The sequence below is a fragment of the Xenopus tropicalis genome, chromosome 6 (assembly GCF_000004195.4).
Source record: "Xenopus tropicalis strain Nigerian chromosome 6, UCB_Xtro_10.0, whole genome shotgun sequence".
NCBI lineage: Eukaryota > Metazoa > Chordata > Amphibia > Anura > Pipidae > Xenopus > Xenopus tropicalis.
Window position 1 is genome coordinate 128,429,830 of NC_030682.2, and position 15,925 is coordinate 128,445,754.

Consider the following 15,925-nt stretch of genomic DNA (forward strand, 5'->3'; position numbering starts at 1 on the left):
ATCCACATAACACATTTTCCAAGATGCCACGATAAAAAGATGTAAGGAAAGAAGGAAGAGAACTAGCTATCTGTGGCTTCCATAAAAAGTTGTTGCATTCTTGATAATAGAAGCAATATTTAAAAACTGCAGTTTTGCCCTGAGATATAAGCTTTGGAGGTCAGAGTAGGGGGTGAGTATTACTGATGGAAACAGCATCTCAAGGTGCCAGTTGAATATGACCATTTATTTACCCACCACCTAACATCCATACACTGGTATTCTTCCATTATTCGATTAAAGGCAAAGAATAGCTAAATTAGCCATGTAACCTATGCTGCGCTTCTCATCCTGTAAGCTGGTCATACACAGATATATCTCGAAATGTGTGGTTCTTTCCCAATTTGGCCACTCAAGTGTAAAGCCCCATTCATTGGGCCAAAGAATGGATCATATAAAAGGCACATGTAGACCAGTTCGATAGGGGCTACATACAGTCAAATGTGATTTTTACGTCACCCCAACTGATATATAAACAGAAGGTCAGATTGGCCTCATAGAAAAAGTGGTCAAATCAGCATCCAATACCAGCCATGTCAGACCACAACCAGAAATTCTTATCATAAAGACGTATTTCCTGTTATACTTGTTATATGTGGTCAAGCCCTGCAAGCTAATTAAAAGAGATGTCCTGTATCTTCTGGGTAAGGCTTGGCTCAATAGTTAGTGCAGTTAAAAGATACATTGTGACCTTCATTGCTTGTAGGACCTCTTCCCAGCAGTTCAAGTTACAAACACATCCTCTTACTAACAGACTCAACAATTTGCCACTACTGCTAGGCACCAAGATGGATACATGGGTGCACCTTCAGGTTATTCTATGAATAAGTTTTAATGTGATACCAGAGTAGCAACTAAGATAGCTGAGCATGAGTCCCTCTTATTGGCTCTTTGAACTGCAGTTTTATGTCCACCAGTGGTCCACAGGCCAAGCATAATGACATAATAATGAGTCTTGATTTCACATGCACTTCTTACAACCTTGGTGAAGCTCTACTGCTACCCAGTTTTGTAAGTTCAATAAATGCCGTTTTGTTTCAGCTCAGACATAATGAAAACTTTAAGGCACTCTTTGACAGCTACAAGCTATTTGTTCTCTCTTAAGTAAAATAAGTAGTGTGTCCCACAGGTCTATATTTAGATGGTGGAGGCTACTTCAGAGGTAACATTAGTTCCTGTGTTTATAAACTAGCCATCTGTAGGCCTGCGCTGCTCTTTACACAGTAAGCAAAGGCTATTATGCATTTACCACTTTCTGAATATGGTGGAAAGTAACCTTGACATTAGGGGAAACGAGAAAATTACCGAAACAATTACAGAAATATGTTCTCCCGGGGCTCATGTTAACATTGCCAAATCCCTTTATAAATCAGAACCAACTATTCTTAGAATGTACCTGTCAGCAAAATACAGCACGACATATGGCTCTGCTTAATCAAATATACAATCCCTTTTCTCGTTTGGTCCAATTTGTAATATTCCTTCAAGGAACTTTTAACCAGTCACTCATTCACACGCCGAAATGGATTAAAATGTTCAAATATTTATATGCCACATTTTGTTTGTGTGTATAACACTGCCTGGCTTGTGTTTTTTTTCCACGGCCTGAAACTTGATATCAGTGAAGGTCATTTTGCAGTAGTTAGTTACTACAAATCTGTCTCACTTGCATAATATTGGTATACACTACATTAGTAGCTTCAAAAGTGCTTTAGAAGTGCAAATAATGTTGTTATAACCTTGTAGTTGTGACGTCCCAGCTTTATAATTATATATGTTATTACTATGATATCACTCGGATATATTTTATGTCCAATATTGTAGCACCTATTATAACACTATAGGAATAATGTGTTGCTGCTGCCTAAGGCTAAGGGAAGTTTCTGATACATTATAACGGATACAATTTTACAAATTAAAAGCTATCTTTTTTTCTTGATGACCATCGGGGTTTTTGATTGTCTGTTCCCTATTTTTGTGGCTGATTTATACAGGGTTTCCGCATTCCTTGATGATGGTCCACCTGGGCCATGCTTCATACTTGGTGAGTTCTCATTTACATCTATTCTAATACTGTGATTTACATTTGGATGTTCTTTTGTTTTATTATTACAGTGAGAAAGGAAATCATTTTTAAAGGAGAAGGAAAGGTAAAAACTAAAAATAGCTTTATCAGAAAGGTCTATGTAAAAACAACCATAAGCAGTAATGCTGCACTGAGTCCTCTATCAAAAGAAACACAGGATTTCTTGTCTTTTTTTGTAAACATGACGTTCCAGTGTCTGACTTCCTCTCTCAGAAACAGCCTTAATTCCCGTGGCCAGAGTCTGCGCAGTTCTCTCCTCTCTCCTGCTCCCCCCTCCCACCAGAATAGTAAGAACTCCCACCCTTAGGAATGTGTGATCTCAGCTATAACGGCTAGACTGCAGGCAGGAAGCCACTTAAAATGGCAGCTGTTATCTTATGCAAACGGAGAAAGATTCTAAAGCGGTTAACTCAGTTATGGTAATGGTTTCTGCACAATAAATATAGTGTTCTAAGTGGCACTAATCTATTGGCAGTAAAATGCCAAAATTGCTTTCCTTCTCCTTTAAAAATGTGACTTATTTGATTAAAATAGGAAAATAGTCTATAGGAGATGGCCCTACCTTAATTCATAGATTTCTAGATAATGCATCCTTTACCTGTAACTCCAAATATTCTGCTGTTCGGGCTTTGCATTGTTAGAGTAGGACTACTCTTTCATTTATATATCTATCCTGTTGGATTCTAATACTTATCTGCACAGTACAAATGCACCTAAATCTATCTACACAAGTGTATTATTATTATTATAATTATATGTTATTATTATTATTATTATTATTATTTATTGTATTTGCTTTAAAACACATTGAGGACAACTCAGGTTCTTTTTCCATGGCTACCTTCTACACAGTTGTATAATGGTCTCACCCACATTGCTTTTGCAGTTTTTAGTGGAACCGTGATCCCTGAATACCTAGATGGCCATCACTAGCACCAGGTCCAGACAGGGACACAAAATAGGCCCTGGCATTTCAAGTACACAGAGGCCCAAACAGCCCCCCCAGCCCAATAAATAGTGAGTGCCTATGGCATCTTACAGCAGCCCCTCTGGCATTTGCCAGAACCCACAGATTGCCGGTCCGGTCTGCTATACACCAGCTTGTAGAAAACCAGGGCCAGGAATTCCTAGAGAAGTGAGGGATCCCCCCCTCCCAAACAAACAAATTCACTGCATTCAAGTCAGCCTATGGATTAGTAAAAGGTAAGCTGCTTGAAATTTCATCTTAGTTCTGTCCCTGTTTTTCTGCAAGTTACTTTTACAGTGAACCTTAGGGGATTCAATATTATACTGCAATTACTCTGGTTCAGACTTTTCACTGTAGAGGCCACTTAGAAATGTATATAACAATGCCTGTGCATGTATATAATAATGCCTGGAGACATCTGCAGCCTTAATTGTAATTTTGGGATTTATGTTTTAAATAGCTAAGGCCTAAATGCTGACTATGATAAACAAATGAGACCAGGGTGAAAAGTGGTTGAGTGGTTCTATCTGCATAGAACATATCTATTTACCCACCTATATCTAACGACCATAAATCATGTTTGTGGACTTTTGTGTAGTATATGAAGCATGAATGAATCACTTTGGCTTAGTGCATTCTTCAAAAAATGATAAAAAACAGCATTCAGACCTGCAATTTTTTTTTTTTTTATATATTTTTCAAATTGATATTTGAACCAGCTGTAAGGATTTAGATCACACTAGCTCTTGTTTTATGAATGTCCTCCTGAAACAAGAAAACCATGGAATGCCCTTAAAAAAGAATGTTTGATATAAAACAGATGTTTTAACTTCTCCTAGGCCACTGCTGTAGTGCCATGTTAGGTTATTAATCCAAATGTTTCTCTCGTACTGCAGGCGCAGGAGTAAAAATGGCTTTGTTTTCATTAAGTTAATTGATGGGAGGAGCACCCTGTAGGCTCAGGTGAGGTTAAGAAGATCACTTTATTAGTTGAGGGGTAGGAATCCTGGCTCTTAATGTTACACTGGCCATTAGATCCATGAAGGTATGTTACAAACAAGGCTTCTATGTAAGGTGACAAAGAAATCCTGACTAATATTAGTATATTGGGTGCCACCCAGTTTAAGCTAGCATTCACCAAACAACAAGGAAGGGATATGATTCAGCCTCCAACTTGGCAGAAGTCATCATATATTCACCTGCATTCACTGGGAATTGGTAGAAAAGACCTGGTTTAGCATCAGCAATATGCTAAGATACAGTATCCAATACATTGTGGAAGACTTACTTGAATTTAAACCAGGGAGCACTAGTTTTAGGTTTCCCTGCAGTACAATGAATTCTAGAAACCTGATTGGCTATTCAAATGCAACCACTCATCATTAGTTATATATACCCTTCTACGTTCAAGGAAAGCAACTGTTTTTTTTAGTTATTTTTTAAAAATGTAGGAACACACTCTCCTATGCAAGCTGTGGACATATTGATCTGTTAGGCCCAGCTGGGAGTCTAACAGGGAACATCCTGGTTGCAAGCTCTTGTCTCTTGGCTGGCCTTAGCATTAACTTTGCTTGAGCACTGTGGCATGTCCATAGCTCTCGCTCCTCCTGTTCCTGCTCCAGTCCTGTTGCTGCCTCCTCGGCCACTCTGTCATGCTCCTGCACATACATGTCTCTTTATCCATTGCCTATTCAGTTCCTGGCTTTAGTCACCCCTTCTTCTGTACATATCAATACCATATCTGCCCCTTGCCTTAAGGGATCATTATTTCCCCTTCAGAATCTTAACATTATCACAGCTCATAGTGATCAATAATTCTATAAAATAATATTACATACCTGCTGCCAAGCCAGAATTGCAGTGTTGATGGAATGAACAGAATGTTGTCCAAAATTGACAAATATCGGATCCACCAAGACAGTGAAATCAAGAACCTTTTCCAGGGCACTGTCGGTGATTGCCATCTGTCCTTGCATGTGGAAGGGCTTCACTAGGCTCTTCATTGTCAGATTGCGACACTCTAGGAATTTGCTTTCTGCTTCTGTCGAGAACTGGATCTCTTTGCACACAGACACATCACTCCATTGCCTCAAGTACACCTGAGGCTCTTTAAAAGATATGCTCATGTATTCTAGTTCAGTGGGAGTTGTTTTATCAGATACAAATGGATGCAAGCACTTTGGGGGAACTAAAGGCCAAAAGGAGAAAATCAATATTCAGTTAAAAGAAAAATGGCAGGAAAATACCATAATAATATGTACTTACTGTATATTTCATTAAGCTCTATGAAATCAGCAAATATACCTTCACCATATACCTATATCTTAAGTGCTGAAGGACAACCAACGTACAGTGTTAAGAATAAGTATATGATTAAAATACCAAAGTTAAGGATAACTAAACCTTTTTAAACAAATCTCTAAAATTACCCTGTACAGCCCCCAGAATAACATACTCTCTCCCTGCATGCAAGCTCCAACACTTTTGCTTTCTGAGCACTACTCCTCTTTCCAACTATGATGACTTCAAAGAGGTGTCTATTGGGCATGCCCCAGGGGCCCTGCAGGTGCCCCCACCGGGCACATCCCCCGCACCCCCTAACCCCACCCAGGGTCCCGGCGGCCCAGTCCGACCCTGGGCATGACCCTGGGTGATTTTAATTGGAACAGTGGCAGTGAGCATGTCCAGTAGGGACCTCTTTGAAGTCTTCATAGTCGGAGAGAGAAGAAGGGCTCAGAAAGCAAAAAGGGGTGGAGCTTCACACTAAAAGGAAGCCAGTAAAAGAGCTGCAGTTCAGCTGCTTGTAACAGAGAAACAAAATAAATTTGCATTCAGAGAGAAAGGTATGTAATTCTTGGGGCTGTTTAGAGTAAAAAAACAATTGCCACAGGATTCTGAGATCCATTTAAGAGTACAGAGACTGGTGATTAGCCCCATGAATACAATGCTACCTACCATGAGGGATGGACAGGAATCTCCCCTCCTGACCCACGTGCAAGTTAGGGGGCAGCAGAGGCCGCAGTTATTGTGTAAGGCCAATATGATGACCGACAGATGTAAGTAAGATGTAATTTTATTTTATTTTACTTAACCTGTTACAGAATTCATTAGACTTTTAATGAAACCAGTACCTGCAAGGTGTCCACTGCATTTACCCTTCAATGTGTTCTAGTAATATATATGAAACTGGTATAGAATAAAGGAATTTGTGCAGAAAATACCTATAACTAGGCTCCTCTAACATGCCTATGGTCATTAACTTTTTCAAGGTTTCTGCATAGTTTACTGGGACCGATTTCAGCTGAGCATATAAATCCCCACAGCAAATCCAAGAGATGTTGTTTTAGGCCCAGAGACAGTATATACAATGTATAGAAAGTGTAGACGGGGATAAAGGAATAAGTATTAGTTATCATACAGGAACATTTACCTGAGCCTAAATGATCCAGGTGATGGCACAAGTGAAGCTCCAGATTAACAAACTGAATAGATACCCCAAGTGACGGTACCAACCAAGAGGTAAAGCAAGAGTCCACCCTGGTACAGGCGGCTAAAGCTGTTGGTGTAACAAGCTGGTCGCTGGAGCTTTGTGAGCCAGATTCACTTTCAGAGCTGTGGGAAACATAAAAAAGAAATTATGTTTTATATTTACCAAGCAATTCCAAGATTATAAAATGTTATAAGATAAGTGCAGATGGCCTTGTCCACTTGCCCAACATATTCTCGAAACTGCGGCCAACATCATTATATTTCATTTCACATCTGACCATTAGAATATGCATAAATATTTATCTGGAAAAAAAGTGGCATTCAATTGTGTAATTATATCCGAACACTGTTATTCTTTCCTATTTATAATTTAAAATGGTCCCGGTAAAGAGCCAAAAACAGATAGAAGCAGAAAAATGTGCACAGCTGTAGTGAATTTATTGAATATAAGAGGGGGGGGGGGAATAAGCGGTAAGTGTCCCTGCATACTGTTATGGCTAATGTAAATGGAAACTAAGGCCCTAAATTGCACCTGTTCATCCATAAGTCTGAGCGTGTTCCACAGGTGCACTATAACAGACATTCGACACAAGAGAAAGGCCTTTGTTTGGTGGAAAGCAGTTGACCAAGATGTCCTTACGTTTTCCATGTTCCCACTGTACTAACAACGTCACTATGATTTCTAGAACACAAGTGATGGGGATGGAAGTATTTCTGCATCTGGGGATGGAAATTGCTTCAGGGCAAACTGATCTGCAAACATGGTTTTATTACTTTCTTATATAAGTCGGGGACGCAAACACTTCTGCTTCAAGTGTCAAAGGATAAACCATCAATGTCCAACCCAACATGAATATACAATACTGGTTCATTACCCGAACAAAAACATTTGTAACAAAGAAAAGTTAAAAAAAAAAATAGCCCTCAGTTTTTAGTTGCGTTGGTTTCAAGGCACAGGAGGAAGGTGCAGAAAGTGCCATGCAGGACACCTATGTCTCCAGGGCCCCCAGCATTCACTGTCTGTTTCAAGTGATAAAGGGATACGGTACACACCTCCTTGAATGCCATGGTCTGAATTTGGTGTCATAACTATATGGATTAAACAGTGTGCTTATCTAATTCTTATCTTTGTTCACTGGATACTGGTTGGAAGGTACCAGATCCTTCCATTTGTGTCCCATTCTCTCTCTTGTTATCCAGGCAATTTATGGCAGTTGGGATACTTTGCATTAACTTGCAATGCTAGTGCTTTATTCACTATTTCCTCAGGCTTATCTTGACCCCAGGGCTCTAACGGATGATTCTGTAAGCAGAAAATACTTCATAATAATCCCTTTGCTTGATAAGCCACTAAGCCTGTACAAACAAATGCCACAATTTAAATCCCATTTAACTGACATAAAAGTGTTACTCAGTTTGGGAATGCTGTTTACATTCACACACTTACACACTAGCCTACAATACTGAAATTACTCGGCAGCGAAATATTTACGTATAGGCTTGCCTCAAATTAGCTGGGATGTGAAATATGCCTCCCCCTCACAAGTGTGTTTATAATGAATAAGCTACAGCACCACGCTCCCTAATGCGGGGCTATTTACATGATGAATGAAGGGCTTAAACAATTACACAATTCATGGAAATGCCATCCCCGTGTTTACCTTAAACCTGTGCAGCTTTTCCTATTTTGGGGGTCATCTGCTATGCAGGACAACTGTACATATATATAGTCAGAAATTGTCAGCACTATATATACTACTATATTAACTCAATGTTTCGGTCCTCCACAAGAAGCTTTATCAGGAGAAAAAAGTGCAAGCAGATTTACCATGTACAAACACATTTTACACCCCTTACTGGTAGGTAAGTGCACCAAGTATGGGTCACGGGGCTACTGAAGTTACCTGTCAATCTTATGTGCCAGACATACTATAATGAATAATGTACCCAATATTGTGAAATATAGGGAAATTATAAGTTACTGAGGAGTTCCATGACCATATAAAAGGCCAAAGGCTTATAATAGGGGGACCTTGACCTTATACCATCTGCCTATATCTGGATGTGGGAAATCAGTACCCAATAACATACATCAGCACGTAACACAGCCCAAACATCAGCAACAACCCATTTTCTATTGAGCAGATAGCCGAGTAGTTCCACATTGATCCTTTTTGTCTTTACCATTAGTTCTTTAAGGTTTTTATTATGCCTATAACAAAGCATGGGCTTTGGGGCCTGATAAAGGGCTAGACTCAGCAGTTCTCTACCCGCCTGCTCAACTACCAGGAAAATAAGAAAAAAAAGCATATATATATATATATATATATATATATATATATATATATATAAAAAAAAGACCAGCAACACCGAGTTGTATTCCAAAAACAATCAATCGATCAAATATATATATTCTTTTTCCTCCCTTACCCCATTTTTTTTTGCTCAGTGGTAAAAATATATGATTTCCCTTTGCATTTGTAGAATGGAAATATTAAGAGTGGAAAGTATAATTATTTCCTTCCTGTTTTTTACTCAACCTAACTACTTACTATTAAGGTGTTACCACCTCTTGCAATTGAATACGGGCCTATGGTTCCACTGTCTCATGGTTGCTGGCCTAACCTTCCTAACCTACCACTGTCATCCTATTGTGTTATATTCTCCATACAAAATGACTGCACTGCAAGTGTGGACATTTGAACGAAGACTGTACAAGGAGATATCATAATAACATGCCAGCAAATGTTTCATATATATGTATAATGTGTGTAACAAAGGACAAAATTTCTCGTTTTACATTGAAGCAAAATAACAACATCTCTTTTCTCTTATAAGTAAAAACCATTTATTGTTTCCAATGAAGGACTCATATTTCTCAGCCTTATCTTTAAACTTCCCAGGCCTGCAGTAAATAAGTCTGCACCTGCACTTAACCCGATCTTGATAGGCAGATGTGTTCATAAGTTGGATTGGGTTTCTAATCTTAGCATTTTATTCCTAAAGGAAAAGTTTTTGGAAAAGTCATATAGCTAATGAAAGAGGATCGGTAGAAGGAGGTTGTGACTGTAAAAATCTGTCTGCTGGAATTACCTGTTGAAATATAACAAATCTGTGGAGTTTCTCCATTTGTCTTCTGCTGTTTCCATTCTCTCTGTTACATGCAGACATGTATAGTGGCTGTACAGTTTGCCTGATAATTTGAGAATCTGAGTCTGTATCCTTATATTAAATGCTATTTAAAACCCATGATGGAATTAGTATATGGGGAGGCACAAGTTTTTTCACTGGAACACATTGTAGCTGGAAATACATCTTGCCCATCTGATCAGATGCCACTAAAAAGTCAAGGATCCCACCCAATCAATGATCATTTGTAGGTACCTCTAAAAGCAAACAATTACACTGTAATGTTCTCCTCTAAAAGACAAATTTAAACTTTATCCTCACCAGCCATACTCCAGACCTCTACTTTGCACTCCCAACAGTAATAGGCCATAACACCTTTTTGCAGCTGGAGAAGAAAAAAAAAAAGCTTGAGAAGCTTCAGAGTTTACTATGCCCCAAAGGTATCAAATCCTTTTAACTCCTGCAGTTGCTTATGAGGTACCTTTGTTGGACAGGTTTCAGTGTTCTCAGGTCCAATAGTTTATCAGCTGCCTGTCCTCGCTGGATGTGAAGTTTTATATAACTCCAGCTCAATAGAGCTCCGTTATACAGGACATGGAAAATTACCTTTATAGCCAGTCTTATTTCTAAAGTTAAAAGTTATTTAGAAAAAAAGCATCACTGTTGTTCAGAGTACGGCTGCAGCTCCAAAAGTGAAGATACAAGGGAATTTATGGTTAAGCTTCTTGTTGTTGGTACTTAATGCCCTGCCCTAAGCCCATCCCTTGTTGTTGCGAGTGATACCAAGGGCCAGGTCACGAACCAATGGATATTATTCCACCCAAGATTGTAAATGCTTCTTTATAAATTGGGATTGGGATGACCCACCTCAATCTGCACTTGAACCTGCATTACCACCAGCTCAGACACACTGCCTGATCCAAACCACAACAACTCTACCCTTTACCCGCTGCCATTATTGAAACGTAGAAGTGATGTTATCTTCTTAAAACCAAAAGTGATGACAGTTGAGTGACCTGCAGACCCATAAGGGCTGATTCACTAAAGTGCGTTAATTTTTATCTCACGCTTTTTTGCGCCGCATTGTGTTAATTAGCGTGCAGAAATAATACTAACGCATGATTTACAAACACTTAGACGCGCTAAATATCGCATTAGTCTATGCGAAAATTAACACCTACTTGGGGCAGGCGGTAATTATAGAAAAGTACAGTTAATGAGCTTTTGGCAACACAATATGGACTTTGCAGTGGGATTTATTCAAGTCTGTGTTGGCCCCAGAGTGATGCAGCCGCCAGTTTGCAGGGAAATGGGCATTTTCAAAAAAAGTAGTTTTCCGAACGTAATGGCGTGTATGGCTAACATGGTGTGCGTTTTTTGCATGCAGCAAATATTTGTTCCGTCAAATACCGCACAAAAATAGTCTTTGCGACTAAAATAACGCAAGCAGTATCGCGCGTAAATTAACGCAAGTATGCTTTTAGTGAATAGTGTGCTAAGACGCGAAAAATTAGACGCGATAAATATTTTAACGCATGCTATAAATAACGCACTTTAGTGAATCAGCCCTATAGTTTCTTCTGGAACCCGATTTACTGCAGATCTTTGTACATTCATCACTCAGTATTGCTCTATGATGAAGGTGCAGAAAGTGCAGTTGTAAATTAATTTTGGATTAAATTGCATCCTATCAGGTTGATGCCAGGCAAATTCCACAAATGGAAAGACTGCCTTGTGGTAAAACTAAGGCCAGAAACACAAATACACAGATAAGCCCTGGTAATGTTTATGTGTCTGTGAGCACAATCACTCACCAGTGTGTAACCCATAACCTATGTGGAACCCTGCTGATGTACTTGTCTGGACTATTTCCATCAATTCTACAATAGTGCCCTTCTAATCTAATCTATGCTTATTATTTAACTGAGTTTTCTTTGCCAATGAATGATTTCTCTGGATTCACAGATGGACAAGATCTTACGATCTTGTATTATAAGTTAATTATTACACTATAACATTCTTTTCAATCTTGTTCTTCAGATCATGGAAACTTTTATTTAAAAAAAACATTATAAAAGAGAACCCCAAACTAAAATATTCATGTAAGTGAAGGATTTCCAACCTTCAGCCCTCCGGCTATCAGTTTTACAACTCCCAGAACACCCCATGGTTGGCTTTGTTGACGTATATACTAAAGGTATTGAAGAGTGAAGTAATATATGTACTTTTACTGAGGTGATTTTCTGTCCAGAGAGATTCCTGCTGAGCTGAGCGCTGGCTAGATGCCCTTTCTGGCTTGCCCTAAAACTGCCCCTGTTACACATTTGACATTTTGCTTAGGACTAGTAAACTCTTTTATTGGTTTTTGGTCTGTAATGGTCCCACCCAGCAGCAGCTTTCATGTATTTCTATAGTTTATTGTTTAAATATCTCTTCCAAATTCATTACAGTCCACTTCAAATCACATCCCTGATTAAAACTGAAAACTTGTTTTAACTCTTCCAGTAGGTATAGGGTGGTGCAAAGCATCACCAATCATTGCCGTTATTGACATTTACACATAAGGTTAAAGTCTAGTGAATCTTATTTCATGTTAAATCATGTGTGGAAAAGAAAGAACAAATATGTTCCGTCAGTCCAGGCTCCATGTATCATTCCCACATTCACATTAACGTGGCTCTATGCTGACCACAAAGGTAATTTTGTTAAGGACCAGCGTTCACAAGAATTAACCCTGTCTCAAACACTTAACTTCTCACTGACAAACATACATTCCTTTACAATTAACATCAAGAAATCAGTTGCAATTCCATCCAATTAATGGAAAGCAGATGTTTAATTCTGTTGTTAGATTTTTAGATCCATTCCCCCCAATTCCCATATCCCCCTGATAATCATGGCTACTCCTGTCCGTGAAGCAGCAGAAAACCAGTGCAAGAGAGGAAAACAGGCAGTGGTATGTATGAACACATTATATCTGCAAAAAAATAGAATTAGAAAATAATTCCTTCCATCTCCATAGAGGGCTGAGAAACAAGAGTAGGGTGTCCACGTGATATCTGCGTTGGGAACAACATGTCTACAAAACAGCATCCAACTGGATCCCTCTCAGTTACCGAATTAGGTTTTTTTTTTTTAATATTGATCAGTTGAGATGATCATATTTGTGTACAAAGTCAACTTATTATTAATGTACACGGCATAAATACCTCTGGTTCGTAGCTTTTTGCTGAGCACACTAGAAGATCTCAATGGCACAAACTATGCTTTGTGCTGCTGGCAAGTGCAACGCCGGACCCCTCTGTACGGAGGAGGATGGGATGATCCATTGGAGAGAGGCATGTTCCAAAGCACATGTTTATTTTATATGCAGAAAACCAAACCTGCTTCAGTGGCACTTGGCCACTTACGGTTTGTAAGAAAGGCCAATAGAAAGTAGAAGCAGTTAAACCACAAGTGCTGGCTTACTCCATTTCCTAACTGCTTCCAAAGTAAATATTTTTAATCTTTTAAAGCTGAGGCCTTACCTAAACATACACTGAGTTCATAATTTGCGATGCCCTTTAATGGACCAAAATATGCATGGCTTAGAAGTTATTCCGCTGCATGAGTCATTCATTGGAGAGATTAAAACAGTCTTAAAACATTTATACAGCAGAACCATTGAGAAGCAGATTTGCAGCCCCAAAGGAAGGCGATGCAAGTGATGAAAGAACGTACAGATGGATAGCCCAGTACTGCTAAGGTCAGCTCACAACGATACCAATTTTTGTCTTGGACTTCCATTACCTTCAATGAATGAAGCTTTGACATGGCAGGATCACAGGTGGTATTACCCTGAAATACCCATTACTATATACGGTAGGGCCAGACTCACTACTTGCCCAAGGCAATAAATCAGTGTGGAAAAGCTGCACATGTTAATGCTGGGGCTTCCCTAGGGATACGAGCGTCTTGCTGGAGCTTCATGATTGCTTGTGTGGTAGTTTCCTTGGATGTCGATGGCTGCAAGACTGTGTGCCACTGAAAATCTGCATCCAAATTTTATAATGCTCATGTGTTTGATCTTTGTTGTTGTTGAATATCTTTGCTCATTTCGCCACCCAAGTGATGGGCCAAATCAGGTTGACCAATGACAATTGGAACTCAGGCCAAACACGTGATCATAGTAGGGGCCTGTGCAGACTCGCCTGAGAGGACAACATCAATGAGATTGATCCTGACTGGATTTTTAAACCAGTGTGACAGATATCAGGCTGGGAAAATTCTGGTAAGGCCATCTGTTTGGTCATATACACAGGTCAATAAACTATCTAAAGGGGCCAAGCTGGCAGATAATATCAGCCCCAATGTGGTCAGCTTTACTTAGACAGAGGGAAAGTTACCATTCTGAGTAACAAAGCTTGGTCAACTAGAGCCAGCTGGAATCCACACATGATAGACTACTTATTTTGTGGATGCCTTGTCAAGCTATATCTGTTGTAAAACTACAACAACAGGTTAATGGCACACACTGGGGACCTCAGTTTTATGCTGACCATAGCATGAAGCTTCCACTAATCCAAAATATACCGATAGATGAATCTAATAAAGGTAAAACTGACCTCTGTGTGTACATTTAATAAGAAAATGAGACTGTAAGCTCCGCTGGGGCAGAGGCAGACATCTTTTCAGCTGCATATCATGCCTCAACTATATAAACAGTAATAATTTGCAACACCTTTAAACTGGAAGATTTAGGAAGATGCAGTACAACAATTATTACATTCTGTAACAATAATATATATTTTAACTAAGGTCATTTTCTTTTGAGGTTGGAGAACCAGGGAGAAGTAGCTTGAAACCAGATAAAAAATGACAAAAATCCAGTACTGTTTGTGATGCCGCGTGTATATGATCTAACTGTGATTGATTACCTTTGATCATCGATCCCATTTGCACTACTGTTCAGGACAATTCTCCAAAGGTCCGAAGTCACCAGCTCCTTTTGGTCACTCACAGCACTGATACTGGGAAGCTGGAGCTCACAGGCTTTGCTCTCAGATAGACTGAACTCTCGAAAGGCAACAAATGACCGCTGGAGTTCATCCCAGTACTCCAAGCTACAAGGGACCTATAAAAACATTGAACGCTACAGTTATTCCAGCTTTAAAATTTAATTTGCAAGAAAATATGCAAGCATGCAAATCCTGCCTTAAAAGACCTTAACAATAGTCTAAATAAATAAACATGGGAAATACACAACCATACATAGAAATCATTACTGAGGGGTGAGTCAGAGGACTCTGTGACACAATGGAGTATATATATAACAAAGGAAGAAGAAAATCAGTTGGAGGGCACAACTGGGCTAAACAAGAAGCACAGCGGATTCCATACAATGTCATGGCTTGCACTCATGGTCTAGTTCTGTTTAAAGACTCTTAAAACAACTGTCAGTTTTTATTTCATTAGCCAGTTTTATTCCCGTGCACAGGACAGGGAGAAAGCGGTGAGTATAACATGTAAATGCATGTCTCTGCCAAAAGAAAAGTGAAAGCATTTATGAACCCAGATATTAGGAAGTCATTTATGGAAAAAAAGTGTTAATTCAAAGGCTCCCTTGTATCCATGAACCCTGTACTTCACACGTTTCACCTGTCAATGAACTGGCGTTTGGCACAAGTTCCTTTGTGAATGGCACCGCTTGCAAACTTTTACTAGAAACGTAATCATTATGTTGTTTTAGCAGTTTAACTACACTGAGATCTTACTGCAATCTATTATTATGATCAAGCAAAGCTTTAAAACAACATCAATAAGGCCACTATCAGAAAAGATGGGGCTCCCATAGTTAACAGGGTAGGCATTGGGCTAATAACCTGGGCCTCACAACTAAGAAGAAATGGGACCTAAACAAAGAAAAAAAAAAGATCTTCTATACAGCACACTTGACTACCCCCCAGTCCAGCTAGGCCACACGGTATTACAACTAACTGCACCAATGACCCACCCAAATCCAGCCCGATCCCCTGTTAGAAGCATTCTTTGTCAGTAAGTGCAATATGGACTATTGTGTCAGTCTGATGGCCCTGCACAACACTTTTATCTGAGTGACCACAGTCTTTCTAGCTGTTGCTGCACTACAAGTCTCTGAATTTCTAACCTAAAACCAGATGATAGACCCCTGAGCACAATCCTGTGAAGGTTAGAAGCTCAGCAATATTGAGATGGCA

At 39.3% G+C, this 15,925-nt stretch overlaps 1 protein-coding gene across 2 annotated transcripts in view; it reads right to left on the minus strand.

The window, feature by feature from the left end:
• The window catches only part of vps13b (vacuolar protein sorting 13 homolog B), a 508,026-nt gene that overhangs the window by 56,168 nt on the left and 435,933 nt on the right, over positions 1-15,925 (minus strand). For both annotated transcript variants that reach the window (XM_002934409.5, XM_012965216.3), the window contains exons 40-42: positions 14,627-14,823; positions 6,523-6,704; positions 4,931-5,280 (exon numbers count right to left, since the gene is read on the minus strand). In XM_002934409.5, the coding sequence (XP_002934455.3) occupies positions 4,931-5,280; positions 6,523-6,704; positions 14,627-14,823 (729 nt within the window). The remainder of the gene's footprint in view (positions 1-4,930; positions 5,281-6,522; positions 6,705-14,626; positions 14,824-15,925) is intronic.